The sequence below is a fragment of the Aythya marila genome (assembly GCF_965140915.1).
Source record: "Aythya marila genome assembly, chromosome: 1".
NCBI lineage: Eukaryota > Metazoa > Chordata > Aves > Anseriformes > Anatidae > Aythya > Aythya marila.
The window spans coordinates 203,729,319-203,744,112 of NC_139042.1; the positions used below are offsets into that span (position 1 = coordinate 203,729,319).

General features: G+C 49.2%; 1 protein-coding gene across 5 annotated transcripts in view; it reads right to left on the minus strand.

Moving 5' to 3' along the window:
- Window positions 1-10,508: 10,508 nt before the first annotated feature.
- Window positions 10,509-14,794, minus strand: part of PFKFB3 (6-phosphofructo-2-kinase/fructose-2,6-biphosphatase 3) — a 37,146-nt gene continuing 32,860 nt past the window's right edge. For 2 of the 5 annotated variants that reach the window (XM_082779880.1, XM_082779882.1), the window contains 2 exons: window positions 13,825-13,847; window positions 10,509-10,943 (listed from right to left, as the gene is read on the minus strand). In XM_082779880.1, coding sequence (XP_082636006.1) covers window positions 10,937-10,943; window positions 13,825-13,847 — 30 coding nt within the window. In that variant the 3' untranslated portion in view covers window positions 10,509-10,936. Of the gene's footprint in view, window positions 10,944-10,982; window positions 11,927-13,824; window positions 13,848-14,794 lie in introns of those variants that run through there. The other 3 variants (XM_082779883.1, XM_082779881.1, XM_082779884.1) reach the window with 2 other exon arrangements.

Sequence of the window (14,794 nt, forward strand, 5' to 3'; positions counted from 1 at the left end):
CATTTATTCCTAAGCCCTCGCAGCAAATGTTTATTCACACAGAGGTGTCTTGACCTCTGGCATTTGTGCACTATTTGCTTGAGACTTCCCATGCGGCCTGGCTTTGAGCACCCTCCCACAAAACTGGACTCAGAGCACTTGCAACAATGGGTCCCGCAGGTGTTTATCTCGAATCACCCATTCAAAACAATGGAGGGATGTAACAGCTGCTCGGTATTTCATCTGACATTTGCACCAGGGGCAAACACAACCCCTTTTGAAGTAGGTGGCCAATTTGCTTGTGCTCATTAGAACTTTAAATATCGACTTCCAGGGCAGAATGTCATTATTAGATATTGCTTGTGCTTCTTTTTGCACTGATGTTGATCCATAACCTGCAAGGGATGCACAGACAAGAGAGCTCCTATTATCACGCAGTCAAGGAATGGCCTGGGCATTACGCCTGTGTGGGGTCCTGCCTGCTCCTAGCAAACATCACACTTTGCAAAAACCCCTGCAGTGCCACGGAGGACAAGCCAGGAAGCCCAATCCTCCTTCCCAGAACAGCAGATAAACCCACTGGCACAACCAGATAGGGAAACACTGTGCAACGCACTGCTTGCACTGCCACTGGGAAATACCGGAGAGTTGTATTCCCTTGTTGCATCTATGCAGAAAACAAAAATAAAGCCTCCCAAAGAAGCTGAAAAACTCACTTTGTGGGCTCAAACACATGCCAGTGGCAGCCCACCAGCTAAATCCCAGCGGCCGAGCACGCGTGTGCTCTCGCCCCGTGGCAGGCGTGCGATCACCTGCCTTCTCCTAACCCTCAAGTCGCTGCTGAGTCAGCCTCCTCGTGGACAAATCAGCTTCGCAAAGAGCCTTCCCAGGCTGCCTGACATCCTCACAGCCCTTAATCACCCTGCCTTGTCCTTGCTGGTCCTCGGAGCAGTCATGCAGGCAGCGGCGGCTTTGCAAGGAGAAAGCGGCCGGCCGCAGACATGCTCAGATCAGCTTAGCAGATAGGAATGTAATTAATACCTGCACTAAGCCCACCGCAGACACACGGGTGGGCTTTCTGTTTGAGCTCACTCCTCCCAACCCTTTCAGCCTGTCTGGTGGCCATCCGTCTCACGTGGTTTCCAAGAGCATTTCAAGGGGAGATAGCGAGACGCTGGAGACGCGGGGCTGAATCCTATCTGCATTCCTCAGCCCAGAGCTGCTTTCTGCTGGCTCTCCCAGGAGGGGCCTGCAGGTGACCTGTTGTGTGGGTAAGGCGTGTGACCAGCCCCACCTGAGATAAGAGCAATGAAACCCTCGTTTCCTCTTCCAGGAGCAACAAAGAGTGGTCCCCCACTCTATCACTATTGCTTCTTTATCCCCCAGCATTACCATAAATTTATTCAGCACAGTATTTCCCAACAAAGCAATGTTTTGACAAAAACAGGCCAATGGTTTGTTCCAAATATCTTCAGCTCAATGGATGGAGGACCACAAGAAGAGTTTTGCCCATTTTCCAGATCGTCTCTGCAGAGCGAGGGTTGTTGGAGGCTGCTCCAATGCACAGGGATCCACTTGGGACCTCTCCCCTTGCCATTGCTGTCAGGGGACAAGGATATCTTTTTTTTCAGTAAGTGGAAAGGAGCTTTGGAAATGTTAAAACTATTGGTTTCCATCCCATTTGGACAGGCAGATGTTTTTATTTTTATTTACATTTTTAAGACAAAATCTCTGTTGAACTGAAAGCCTTGTTTTTCACCCAAATTTAACCAGGAGTCCTGCAGACCTTTTATTGCAATCCTCCTGATTTCATTCACCTTGTTTCCAGTCCCATCTCTCTCCAGTGCTTTCTGATTCTTACAAATGACTTTATGATGTATGCAGACCTACATTTCTCACCTTTGTGCAAGTCAGGGGAAAACATGCCAGAAGAAGAGGCTCAAAATTAGCTCCTGTACCATGTCTGAGCTCAGGAATACTCACTACAAGCCTGTGCTCTGGTTTAGCAAGGATGGAAAGGCATCCTAGTCATTCTTAAAAATTAATTATGGTGAATATTAGTGCATTATTACTTTATTATCCCTTATTTATACAGCAGCTTGTCCCTGCTGGGTAATTTATAGACAAATAAGAAAACAACTTCTATCCTCCAAGTAGCTTGTAAATGGAGGGATAGAGTCTGACCAGCTCATTCACGTGGATGGGGGCTGTGACAGTGCAAAAATTTCAATGAGAATGCACCCAAAGAGATGGTTCCCTCCCAGGAAAAGCTGTGAGAAAATATTAAAAACATAAATCCAGGTGCTGGCTGGAAATGGGTTGGGATTTTGTGGCGATGATTCTGATGGGTACATCAGCTGGGTGCATCTCAGATGGAAAAGGCAACCTCCTGCTCCTGGAACCTGCCCTGGGGACAGCCCCAAGGTTCCTTTTCTCTCCTTTTCTCCAGGAGGTTAAAGCCACCAGTGCAGCCACAAAAACCTGATGTCTCACCCTGGTACCCGCACAGCAGAAGCTGGGCAGGGGGAGCTGCTGCTGGCTGAGCAATTATGGGATGTGTTAATTAAAGAGATACCTGTAGTCTGTCAAAGGATAAAAGGGATGCTGTTCAAGGAAGACAAGCTCGGGGGATGCCTACACTGCACCAAAAATACAGAGTGAGAAGGGGCAAATGCCTGGCACATGGAGGGAGCAGGGCAGTCAGAAGGAGCAAGGTGGATGCATGGCAAGAGAGCACGTCTGCCACTTGTCACAGATGAATCAAGGCTGAGCAGAAGGACAAGCAGGTGAGTCAGGGTGCCTGCGAGGGTGGCGACACCCGTTGGAGTGAGTGACATTAATCCTGGCTGGAAGGTGAAGAAGCAGCCCTGGAACAGCCAGAGTAAGTCACAGTCCCTGCAGCATCACCAGTGGGAGAGACAGGAAGGAAATAAGCTATTAACACTTGTACCACCACCCCAAAAACTAGGTCAATGGTGTGATTTGCCTGTAGGGTCCCTCCAAGGATGGTGTGCTTGCAGTGCAGAGTGAACGGGGTGACCAGAGAGCTGTATGAAACATTTTTCCCCTCCCTTCTTCCCCTCCTAAACTGATGCCTGGGGTAACGGGTGGCTAGAGATGGACCAAGATCCAGAGAAATGCACAGTGACACTTGCTTCTCCATGCTGCCATATCATGGGACTCCTGCTTTCCTGGGAGGACATCAGTATTTTTAGGTACCCTTTGCTTTCCCTAAACCAACACATCCTCTGCTATCCAAAAAGCCTTCTCCTGCCTTCAAGAAAAGGCAGCTCTGCGCACAGGTTGGCATCCAGCTTTGGTGAAAGCATCCAATGCAGTGCAATGCTCTCCAGTCTGGTTTGGATGACATTTATCAAAATGCTGGGTTTTCTTTTTGTTGATGCTGAGTCAGTTGTTTTGGTGGATAAAGGCAGCAGAAGGCAAGAGCCAGCTCTGGAAATACCTCCTCATAATGACCAAAATCACGGCTTAATTGTGGGGTTTGAGCTGCAGCTAGAAATATCTGGATTTGGGGCTGTGCTCCTTCTCGAGCCGCCCTCCGCAATGGTAATTAGTTGTTAGGTCTTAATTACTACTTCTCTTCATAGCTCCCATTCAGCCGTGCTTTTTGGTCACAGCCTCAGCTGCCATCCACTTCCACATCAGGCCACCCACCCGTTAGTACAAATCTTTGCCAGCGAGGATGTGAGTGCAAAGAGCACCGAGATACCTGTCGTGGCAATAAAAGCCGAGTAACGTCTGCCGTGTCTGACATGAGGTGTGGGTGCAATCCAAGAGCCTGCACCTTGTACTGGAGAGAAGCATTTCACAAAACCTGGGTGGTTTCAGACCTTGTCTCATCATTGTCCCTTCAGATCATGCTCACTCCGTAGCTGAGGAACATGTCCAAGTCTTCTTAGACCAGCAGGGAACGATCGTCCCTCTTTGCCAACTTGTTGGGTGACCAGATGCATCAGCTGGGTTTTTGTCAGCCTTGCCATGAGGCTCACCAGACTCAATCACCCTCTTGTCACGTTCTTATCATGCTGCTGATTAGTTTTTCCTTAGGATCATGGAAGATAACACTGGAGGAGACCTCTTGAGGCATTTAGCGCATCGTTGGTTGGTTTGGAGCTGCTGGCTCCTCAAGGGATTGTGTTGGATCATGAGGGGAGAGCCTGCCAGGAGATCTGAGGCTTGGCAGCCCTCAGTATGACAGAAACTGTTTTTCTTTTGTGTTATGAGTGTAGACACCACTGGTTCTGGGTAGGAATAGGTTCCCCGTGCACCACTTGGGACCACCTAGCACAGAAAAGCCCTAAGTCCAACCTCCAGTGTTGAGGAGCAACCAGATATCAGCAGAAGTTTGTGTTGTGTTGACTCTTTCTAACAGGGAGTTCATCCACATTTGTAGTTAGTGAAATTCAGATGTAGCCAAAAAATGTCTCCTTTAATCCATCAGATGGGGTTTTAGGTCCACACAGGGCACCGGTGTAGCCCCAAGACAAACCTATCCCCTTTTTGAATACAAAACACTCAAAACATTATTCCCTTTTTGGTGGGGGCAGTTTTGGTTCCTGTTTCTCAGGAAAAAATAAAATGGAGAGCTGGTTCTGACCCCATCACAGGGACATTTAATCAAAGGAGGTGCTCCTATGTCAGGAGAAGCCTGAGGTGCTGTTCTGCAGAGGGAGATGGGCCAAGCCCCAAAAAGTTTCTTCCATTAAGAGAGGATGCTCAGGGTAGCTGCTCTGTAACTACTCACCCATGGAAAAAAAAAAAAAAAAAAAAAAAAAAAAGGTCAGTTTGGACAGAGACTCAGCAGGGCACTTAATGGGGGGACACAAAACAGAAGCCAAATTTGTTAACACAGGCACTGAGCAAGAATTTCAGGGCAATGCCAACCATTTCAGCATTGCTCTCACTGCTGTTTTGCTGTTTCCCCATCTACGCGATGCGATTTCTTCTAGCATTGCTGACAACTAGATTCGGTTTCAATTCTCTTTTTCTCCCCATCTCCTTCCCAGAAATACTCCCAGCAGCACCCAAGGGACCAAACCTTTAAGGTGTCCCCCGGGTCCTGCTGTGGCTGTGGAGAATGGAGGCTGGGTCATCCATGGCCAACAGGTCGGACCCCAAGAGGAAGAGTTTAGAAAGGAAAAGCACATGGCTAGGGAAATGACACAATCTGGTTTCTCCTTTTGACCCCATCACCTGAAACAAACAAACAAACAAACAAAGAAACAACAACAACAACAAACTATGTATTTGTTCAGGAAGCGCAAGGGGTTGTCACAAAGCATCTGTCACTGGAAGGCCAGAAAGGTTTCCGAGCACCTCTGATGGCTGCTCCCATGGGGTGAGACACGGGCCAGGAGGGCACCGTGCAATAGGAGGTTTTTTCTCTTCCGCTTTCATCCTTTTTTACTTGACCTTTAAATACAGAGAGGTTTTCAAAAAACACTCGATGTCTGTAGGATTTGTGGATAGAGCAGGTAGGTTCTCCAATTTATTACCAGTAGGACAGTGGCTGGTGCAAAGCCAAGGCAAGGATAGTCTGGAGACCCCCTGATGGGCATGGGTGAGCATCACTACAAATAAACCCTTCTTCACTGCTGTGCCTCCATCCACCTGGCCTTCTCCTGCCCCAGCTGGGTTTACCACCAGACACTGCCAATCCCATTCCTGCAGATACAGGAGGGGTTGGTTTTCTTCCAGGTTTTTGGGCTTCCAATTTATTTTCATGTCTTGGAAGGGAGGAGGAGGTGGGAGGAAAAGAGCTTGGGGTCACCAGTGGGAGCCATGAGCAAAGGGTTTTATTGGGGTGCCAGGAATGAGCTCGCACTCCCTGGACCCACACTGAGCCCAGTTGCACATGGGATGGGCTGCATCACACCCAAAGATTGGGGAGATTGAGAAGACAAGCCCAGAGCTGCCCCCATCCCATTCCACCCCATTGTATCCCATTGTATCCCATCCCATCCCATCATAGAAAACATGCACACCTGCAGTTAGCTCCCTGGAACTGTTGCAAAGCTAAACAATCCCTATTAAAACCCTCAATCAGCAAACAGCTTCCTTGCAAAGCAAGGAAAAAAATCCTTTTTATTTTTTTTTCTCACAGTGGAAAATAAAAACGACCCCCCCCAGATCCCATGACGCGGCGGCAGGCACTCCCCAGCCGCAGGCAGGTGAGCGGGGTGCCGGCTGCGTTGCATACAGCATGCTGCATTGTGTAGGTTTGCCCACAGTTTATTTAATCCCTCGCACGTATCAGACGCATTCCTGAGCCATCAATCAGAGCTGAGTCAGCCAGCGTGACTGCTCTTCTTCTTCTTCTTTTTTTTTTTTTTTTAATGGCAATCACAAGTTCTCCAGGCTTGCTTGCTGGCAGCGAGCTTGGGGTTTATTTATTTAATTTAATGAAAACAGAACCCGGCGAAATGACAAGGACGCGGCTGCGAGCAGGGCAATGTTCCCGCTGTCAGGAGTGACCTTTAAATCCGCCCTGCCTCAAGGAATGTCTGCCATGGTGCAAAATGTGTCGTGCAAAAAAATAAATAAATAAAACAAAAGGATGCTGCAGGGATGGCTCTGAACGGTGCCCCCTTGCCCCGGCACAGATGGTGTGACACAATCCCCATCCTGCCCCTGCATGTTGAATAAGGAGCAAAGGTTTTTTGTGGGGCGCGTTTTCTTGCAGGAGAGCCTTAGAAATGCTGCCCAGGAGGCAAAAGCTTTCTCTCCCTGCAAGGACAAGGTTATTGTGGCTTCCAAAAACCCCTGCCTGCCCAGGGATGCGGGGAGCAGCGCTGCTGTTGTGTCTACATGCAACCTCAGCCTGCTGCAGCCTTCCGTCTGTGCATATGGAGGGTGCAAGGCCTCGCTCCCTGCCCTGAAATAATGCATGAACATTTTGTCCTTGCTTGGTTGGGGAGGCCAGCAGGTTGCTGGAGATGCAAAATAAAAAGGGCTGTGTGGTTTCTGGCTTTCCTGGCGAGCACGGGTGCACCGCGCCACTTGGCTGTTTGCAAGGATGAGCATCAGCACTTCCCCTATCTGCACATATACCTAGGAAAAAGTTTTGCAGCTGTCTTAATCAAGCTTAAAATCCTACAGAACAATGGGGCCAAGGGCAGAAGGCAGACAGTCCCTGCATGTCACAGCAAGGCTTGGTCCAAAAAGGCTCCTCCTACTCCAAAACCCCAGGGAAGATGAGATCAGGGGTTGCAGTTGGTTACCTATCACTAGCCAGCTACCCCGTGGCCTGCACATACAGGTGGTTTTTCTGCTCTTTCATCCCCAGACAGGCCATCAGAAGCACAGCTGCTTGAGGACATCGAGCTTTTGACCACACAGGAAAGATCAACCCAAATGCGCTCCAGAGCATCAGATCCAAATTACACCACTCCCTGAGACTCCTGTGCCACTTCTGCTTTGAAGCCAGGAAAAAAAATAAATAAAACATACACGCACACACAAAAATTCTCTTTACATGGAATTTGACAGGTTCACTGCCAGGTGACATCTAATGCTCTCCTGCCTTGGGGACAAAGGCAGCCATGACCTCACAGGGCAGCTCCAAATCATTTTGAGCAGGTATTTGGTTTCAAGAATCGCACCAGGTTTGAATAAATGGCTAAGCTAAGGCAAAGACTCAGGCAGAGTATAGCTCTGCACATAACCTTGGACTCCCTCTTATAGAAATGAGGGATGCAGTGGATAGGGCTTGAGGCACATGCACTTGCCCTAAATAGTGTTGGCACTTGGCTGGATGAAACATTATTACAGGTGGAATTTAGGGTCTCTTCATTAACCATAACAGGAGACATAAAATTGCGGGGATGGGGCTAGAATAAAAGGGATCCAAATGCCCTGGGATCCAAATGGTTTCTCTCCATTGACCCTTATAAAACCCACTGAGGGGCTGAGAGGTTTATAGGACACAGGGCCAAAGCAGTCCCCATATGTGCAAGGCAGGATGGCAATGCATGTGGTCACCCTCAGGGCCCCCACGCTGCAGGGGAGGTGCCCGAGGGCATAATTCCAAAGCAAGGGAAGAGCCAGTCATCCATTTTTCAACAAGATAGTTTATTGGTCCAGCAACTGCAAAATATACAAATTTCTGAAAGGCATACCCTGTTTTTAAGCTGGCACAGCTTTGTATCAGGCAATTATTCCAGATGTATATACAGAACAGTTAACATAGTACACACACACAAAAAAATCCCAAGTAACTACCCTTCTCTCCAAGCTCTGCAGTATACATTAAATAAATAAAATGCGTTTCGCTATCAAAAAAATAATAAAAAAATAAATTCAAGTATCACAAAGGAAAACAAAACCAAAAAAAAAAAAAAAAAAGGGGGCGGGGGGAAAACTATTGGTGTGGTTCGACAAGTCCCCTCTGGCCACCCTCCTTGGCTGCAGTATCTCTGCCTGGCCCTGGCTCTGTTAGCCAAAACTCAATGGGACAGGGGTGACACTGTCCTGCCACCTACCCCCAAGCAAGAGAGAACCACTCTGCTGCTCCCTCTTGATGGGGGTTAAAAAAAAAAACAAAACAAACAAACAAAAAAAAAACATAAAAAAAAACAAAAACAAAAAACAGACCAGGTTTTATCTTTTTGTGGGACTAAGACTTTTAGTATTTCCAGAAGAAGAAATAGTTTAAGGGTGTTCTTTTTCTCCAGATTTTATATATAAATTTATATATGTACACGCACACAAATACATGCCAGAACATCTGCAGAATTACACGCTTACAGGATTGATCAGGGGCAGCCAGACGTCATGTTTGCGTTTGCCAGCTTATCTTTTGGTAGCAGGAGGAGAAAGATAACTCCCCAGGAAACAGGCTACAAGGGCCAGTGAGACACCCTCCTCAGGCACTCGTCTCTCAAAGTCAGGGAAACCAAAAGGGCAGGTGTCAACCCAACGTGCATACAGGACTCTGCTTTAATGCAGTTTAAAAAAAAAAAGGGGGGGAAGTGTTTTTGTTTCATCTGTACAGGAATATACATGTATGGACACACGCACGCAGGCAGGGCACCGCCAGGACGGGCTCCTGGGGTCAGATAGGGACTGAGCACGGTCCCAGCCCCATCCCGCTGTTGAGCCCATGCAACACGGTTTTTGCTGCATGAGACCGAAGTGCTAGGCACAGCGGTTTGCCTTTTCCCAAAGGGCAAACAGACCACCCCCCACCTCAAAAAATATATATATATTATCAAAAAGTAAAAAAGAAAATCACTTTCCCCTACACCTCTCAGCTCCCGTCTGCAGGGATGTTTTTTCCTACCCAGGGGAGAGGAGGAAGCCAAAGGAGGGGTAAAACCAAAGGGCTGCCCATCTCCAGTCCCCCCCAAAAAAGGGGATGAAGGACAACTTGACCACCTTCACCTCCTGCCTCCAGCTCACTCGTGCAGGGGAAAAAGCACAAGACAGGGATGAAGAAAATGCAATACGTAGGACGGGGCAGGGAACCACAGATATTTGCACAAAGCAGTAGTGGTTAAATCGTCCTTTCTAACTGCTGGCTCGCAGCCTAGGCTGGGCTGCCAAGAAGGGTTCTTGTATCTCAAACCACCAGGAAGGTGGTTTGAAGGGCTGAAGGAACCCAAGCCAGGACTTTGCCCCATTTTCCCCTGCACACATGCACACACGCACACCTCAGAAGCCATAACTACTGCTTTTATGTAGTCCCAGCTTCCCAGCACGCAAAAGGAAGAAAAAAAAAAAAGTTGCCTGTATTCAGGCTTCCCCCATTTAGAGGCACAGCTTAAAAAAAATAATAAAAGAAATAAAATAGTTAGCTCCTGCCACAAATAAAGTGCAAAAACCAAGCGGTTTCTATATATACACATATACCCACACACACACGTGTGCATGTATATAGATTAAATTAAAAAAAAAAAAAAAGTCTCTTCTTGTGGCTTTTTGCAGACACACAGGGACTCCTGGGAGCTGGCCAGACCTCCAACCACCTCCATCCAAGAGACCTGCAGGCCTGCAAAACACATCCAGCTCAGCCCAGCCACCTACCTCCTGCAGCACTGCAGGGATTATCACCCCCTATGTCTCCTTCCTTCGAGCCAGAGGAAAGAGGAGGCCAATTACCAGCACATCACCTCAACTGGCACTCAGTCCCCTTGCCAAAAAAATCAAAACACACCAGAACTCGGAGCAGCCCTAAGGGCTGGGGTCTGCCCAAGCCAGCATCAGTGTGGTTCCCCCTCTATGCTACAAGCAGCTCACGGCCAGTTTCAGCAGCAGATTTATATTCTCTGCAAACCCCTTCAAGGTATATCAGTTGACATGTGGGGTTTTCTATATAATTTTTTTTGTTATTATTATTTTTTTGGTTAAAACCAGCAGCTCTTGTGCACCTCAATGAGGCATGTGGCGGGCTGTAGCTAGTGCGGGTCAAGGACCGCAGCACAGCGCGTTAGGGGCTTCCTTGCCAAATAATTAGTAATAATAATAATAAAAACAAAATCCCCCCACCCCTCTTCCCCCCGTTTCTCTGCTAACCCCGCACCATTCACATATATACACTCCACCCCAAGATGGATGGGTACCAATCAGCTATACAAAAGGAGATCAAAACTGCTTACAAAGGAAAATTAAACTCTAGCCTGCGCGCTAGAAGCACTTTACAGCTTGCTATGCTCTAGCAGGACGCCGGAGAGGAGAGCAATGCTGCAAGCCTGGAGACCTGGTGAACCCGGGAGCTCGTCTCCCTCCTCTCCTTCGCTCTCCCGCCTCTCTCCCCCCTTCGGCAGAGCAGTTTGCAGATGAACGGGCGTGGATAGAAACAGCCGAGGGTCGACCTCACCGCAAACGGAGGAGACCGGTTTAATAAGCAAGCTTCAAGAAATGACGATGGGATGGGAGCTGGCGTCGCTGGTGGCCTTGCGACAGCGCCGACGGAGTCACGAGGGCTTCTGCGAGTTGTTCATGTTCTGCAACGAGAGGGGAAGGAGCACGGTTGGGGTGACGCTGGGACCAGACCTCACCCCAGCCAGCATCTTCTGTGTGCACATCGAGAAAGGGACAGAGGCAGTAACAAAGCCACAACACAGGGCACTACAAGAGCATCCACCACAGAGGGAAAGGACACTGTCCACCCAAGGAGAATGGTGGGGAGGAGATGCACCAACTCACTACCTGCATCCCTCCTTTGAGCATCACCCAGCTTTATTATCTGCAGGGTGAGAAGCCGGCAAAGATACCCCTAAAAACCAAGCTACACCTGGAGCCACTCTTTGGTCCATGCAAGACACGGAGACAGGACACAACAACCCTTCCAGGAGCCCTCTTAGGCATTTCTCCAGCTTCCCTTGGGACTGGGCAGCATCCCCCCAACCTGCTGGGCGGAGGCCACTGTTTGCTCATCCTCAGCACTGCCCCAAAAAGGCAGCTCAGGATGGAGCAGCAACAGTGCCAAGGAGTTGACGTGGCCACCAGCCACCACCAGTAGTGGAAAGGCTGGAGCAACGCTCACCCATGACATCCTGCAGGCACCAGAGCTGCTTCGAGCACAGCCCTGCTGCCACCACTGTGTCAGGAACATACACCACAAACCCAGAGACACCCAGCAAAACATCAGCCCCCAGAGGAGAGCATCCACCAGGAGACACCCAAAGAGATGACCACCACCACAAAGACATTTCCCAATTCACAGAACTACACAAAAAGGTCAGAGGGAAAGGGACTAGAAAACAGCTAGAAAGGTTTCTCAGCATTTTTAATCTCTTACTATCTAAGCTGCCTCTTACAAGCACCAACAACTGTGGCCAGGCTACGAGAGGTAGAGTGGGACAAGCTGGTCTGCATTATCTAAGGAGACAGGGTGAGGGTTAGGAAAAGCCACATGCACCCAACAGCCATTTACCTTGGAAATATTAGTAAAGAGAAAACTTTGAGAAAGTGACAAACGGGTCGTCTTTAAGCATGAAAAGTGAAGGGAAGAAGAAGGGAGGGGATAGGAGAGACTTTTAATCGGGTTGTCGTTACAAAGTGCACTTTGGATCACAAACCAAGCAAAAGGAGAAGAAATCATCCCAGCAGTTAGTCCTGCAAACCCAAACCAGCTCAACCCCACAGTCAGGAGGCATGCAGCTGTATTCCTGGTCTCTCCAGTTGTCCCCTTGTTCTTCTGGATGGGGACAAGCCCCCACTGGTGATGGTCAATGCAACAAAGCACCCACTGCCAAGTGCCTCCAAGCAGCACAAACTGGGAAAGGAGGTAACCTCCACCTCCCCTGACCCCATACAGGCTGTAGGGGGACATGGTGGGGGACAGGATACCCATATGAGGTGACAGAAGTGAGGGTGCCACCAAACCTTTGGTCTATGGAGTCTTCCAGGCTCCCTCAAACCCAATCCCTGAGCCCCACACGTAGGTGAAGGAAGGCTCCCAGCAGCTGGAGTTGTTCACCTTGCTGCTCCCAACCCACCTAGGATGAGTAAACCATCACCTGCTCCAGCTGAGCTCAGGTCCTAGCACAACCCCATACAGCTGTCCCCAAACTCATGCTTTTCATGTCCCAGCTGGCACCAAGGCACGCAGTGCTTTTACTATTGCAACATGGATGGGGAAAGAGAAGTGGATGGAGGGATGTACAAAAACAAAACCACTTTGCAAGCAACCCAAGAGGACCAGGCACTTCATCCAGGGCTTCTGTGCCTAAGAGCAGCAAGGAGCGTGGGCATGCAGGCCATGCTGAGCAACCCAACCTCTACATTCACCCAGGAGCATCAGCATGCTCTTCCCCAATAAACCCATCAGCAAAGCCAAGTCTGACTTTTCTAACATCATTTTTTTGGGGAATAGGGAAGAAACACGAGGTTCACCAGTTACACACAAGCAGCACCAGTTCATAGCAAATTCCTTCACCTTCAGCCCACAAAATTAACCAGGATAAGGATGCACATAGGCTGATCTAAACCACAGATGACCAAGAGACCCCTGGGCACTATGCCAGCCTCAGCATCTCCCTGGTCTTTAGGAAGACATTTGAGCACATTTTCTAGTGGCTGATTCTTTCTTAACTCAGTGATGTATCATGAAATCAGTCCAAAAGCTTCTGGATATGTCCAAAGCAATCTTGTCCCTAGCACACAGGGATCTAACAGCACTGAGTTTAAGTGTCAAAGCCTCAATTAATCCTAATCCTAATTAGAGCATTACATGTCGAAGGCATCTTGCCTTCTTAATAGAGCTAGATGAGGAGCACATCCTTGTGTCTACTCTGCCCAAGTTGTCTGGGCTGCTGAGCTGGCTGCTCCCAAAAACCAGGTTGGCAGAACTACAGATGCCAGGACCCAGGATCAGCCCAACTCTCCAAAAACACATTCCTGCTCCCACACAGGTGATAAAAGCCTGCTGGGAGCTGAGGTCAGAGCCTTCCCCAGGAATCTCTCTGGTGCCATCGCTCACAGACACAACTCAGCCCCCAGGAAGGACAGACCACCGGGGTCTATCACCTACGTTACAAAGCGCTGCCACAGAGAACTCCAGGAAAACCCAACGGCATCTCCCATCCAGTGACTACTCAGGGAGGAGGCAGGAATTTAGGCAGCATCTGCAAGTGATAATTCACTGTGTTTCCCCAACGAAATTGGGGCATTTAATCAAGGTAGGATACTCATGGTTTGGACAAAACATCACCCACAGTCCCCTCTTTATCAGTCCCAAGACACACCCAAATCCCACACTTAGAAATATCAACTCCAAGAAAACCATGCTCCAGCTGGGTTTCACAGCAACTACAAAATAACCAATGGCAAGAAAACACGGGAAGAGGGTAGGAGGGGAATAAGACGCAAGAAGATACTTACAGGCATGCCTTTCCTAGTAAAGGCTGTAGAGAGACAGAGAGAACGGAAAGAGAGGTGTCAGTAACGCCGCAGGAGACAGGACACAGGACAGTGGGCGGCAGCAAGGGGCACCCGAGCGCTTCTAAACCCCAAAGCAAAGAAGGGCTTTTGGCAAGACTTGGCCAGCCCAAGCAGAGCTCCAAGAGATGAAGGAGCCAGCCGGGGTGGCAAGGTTTGTGCAAAGCAGAGCAGTGGTTGGCACACGGCACCCTTCCTAATCCCACTTGGGGCGAGCAGACACCAGGTAACACGAAAAGCAGGCAGCAAGAGCCAACAAGCAGCCAGGGGGGACAGGCAGCACAGCAAAGGGGTTCATGAGCGTCTCTGGTAGCACCCCAACTCCATAACCAAAGGCTTTTGCTCCTGGAGAAGCATGTGCCAAGGAAAGTCTTTTTCTTCATGCTTTCCCAGTGGGTGAGAGAGGACACATAAGCAAGAGGGCAGCAAAAAAAAAAAATTTCACCCAGGGATGCACAAGGCAACTGGGTTCACCGTGCCTCATGCATCAAAGAGGCTTCTACTTGGTTTTGGTCTGTTTTGCCTATTGCTCTGGGAAGGAAGAGAGACCTGCAGGCAAAGAAGGGTCCTCATAGCATCTTCAAGGAAGCCCAAGAACCCTGGCCTTATCGCAATGACCAGGTCTACAGTGGAGCAGAGCACATCCCGGAGGAAGGCACGAGCCATTCAGTCTAGAGAAGTGGCTCCCATCTGGACATGGACCTGGGCAACCCGCTGTATTTTGTCCAGCCTGAGCAGGACCTGGACCAGATGACCCCCAGAGGTCCTCCTCCAGCCTCAACCATTATCCTGTGACACGGCGATGTCAAATGGGGGACACGGAGGCAATTCCTAAATTAATGCAGTTGCTCAATTCAGCCCAGAGCTTTGGGGTTTTCTGAGGCTCTCAAAAACCACGAGAGGGCCGACAGCC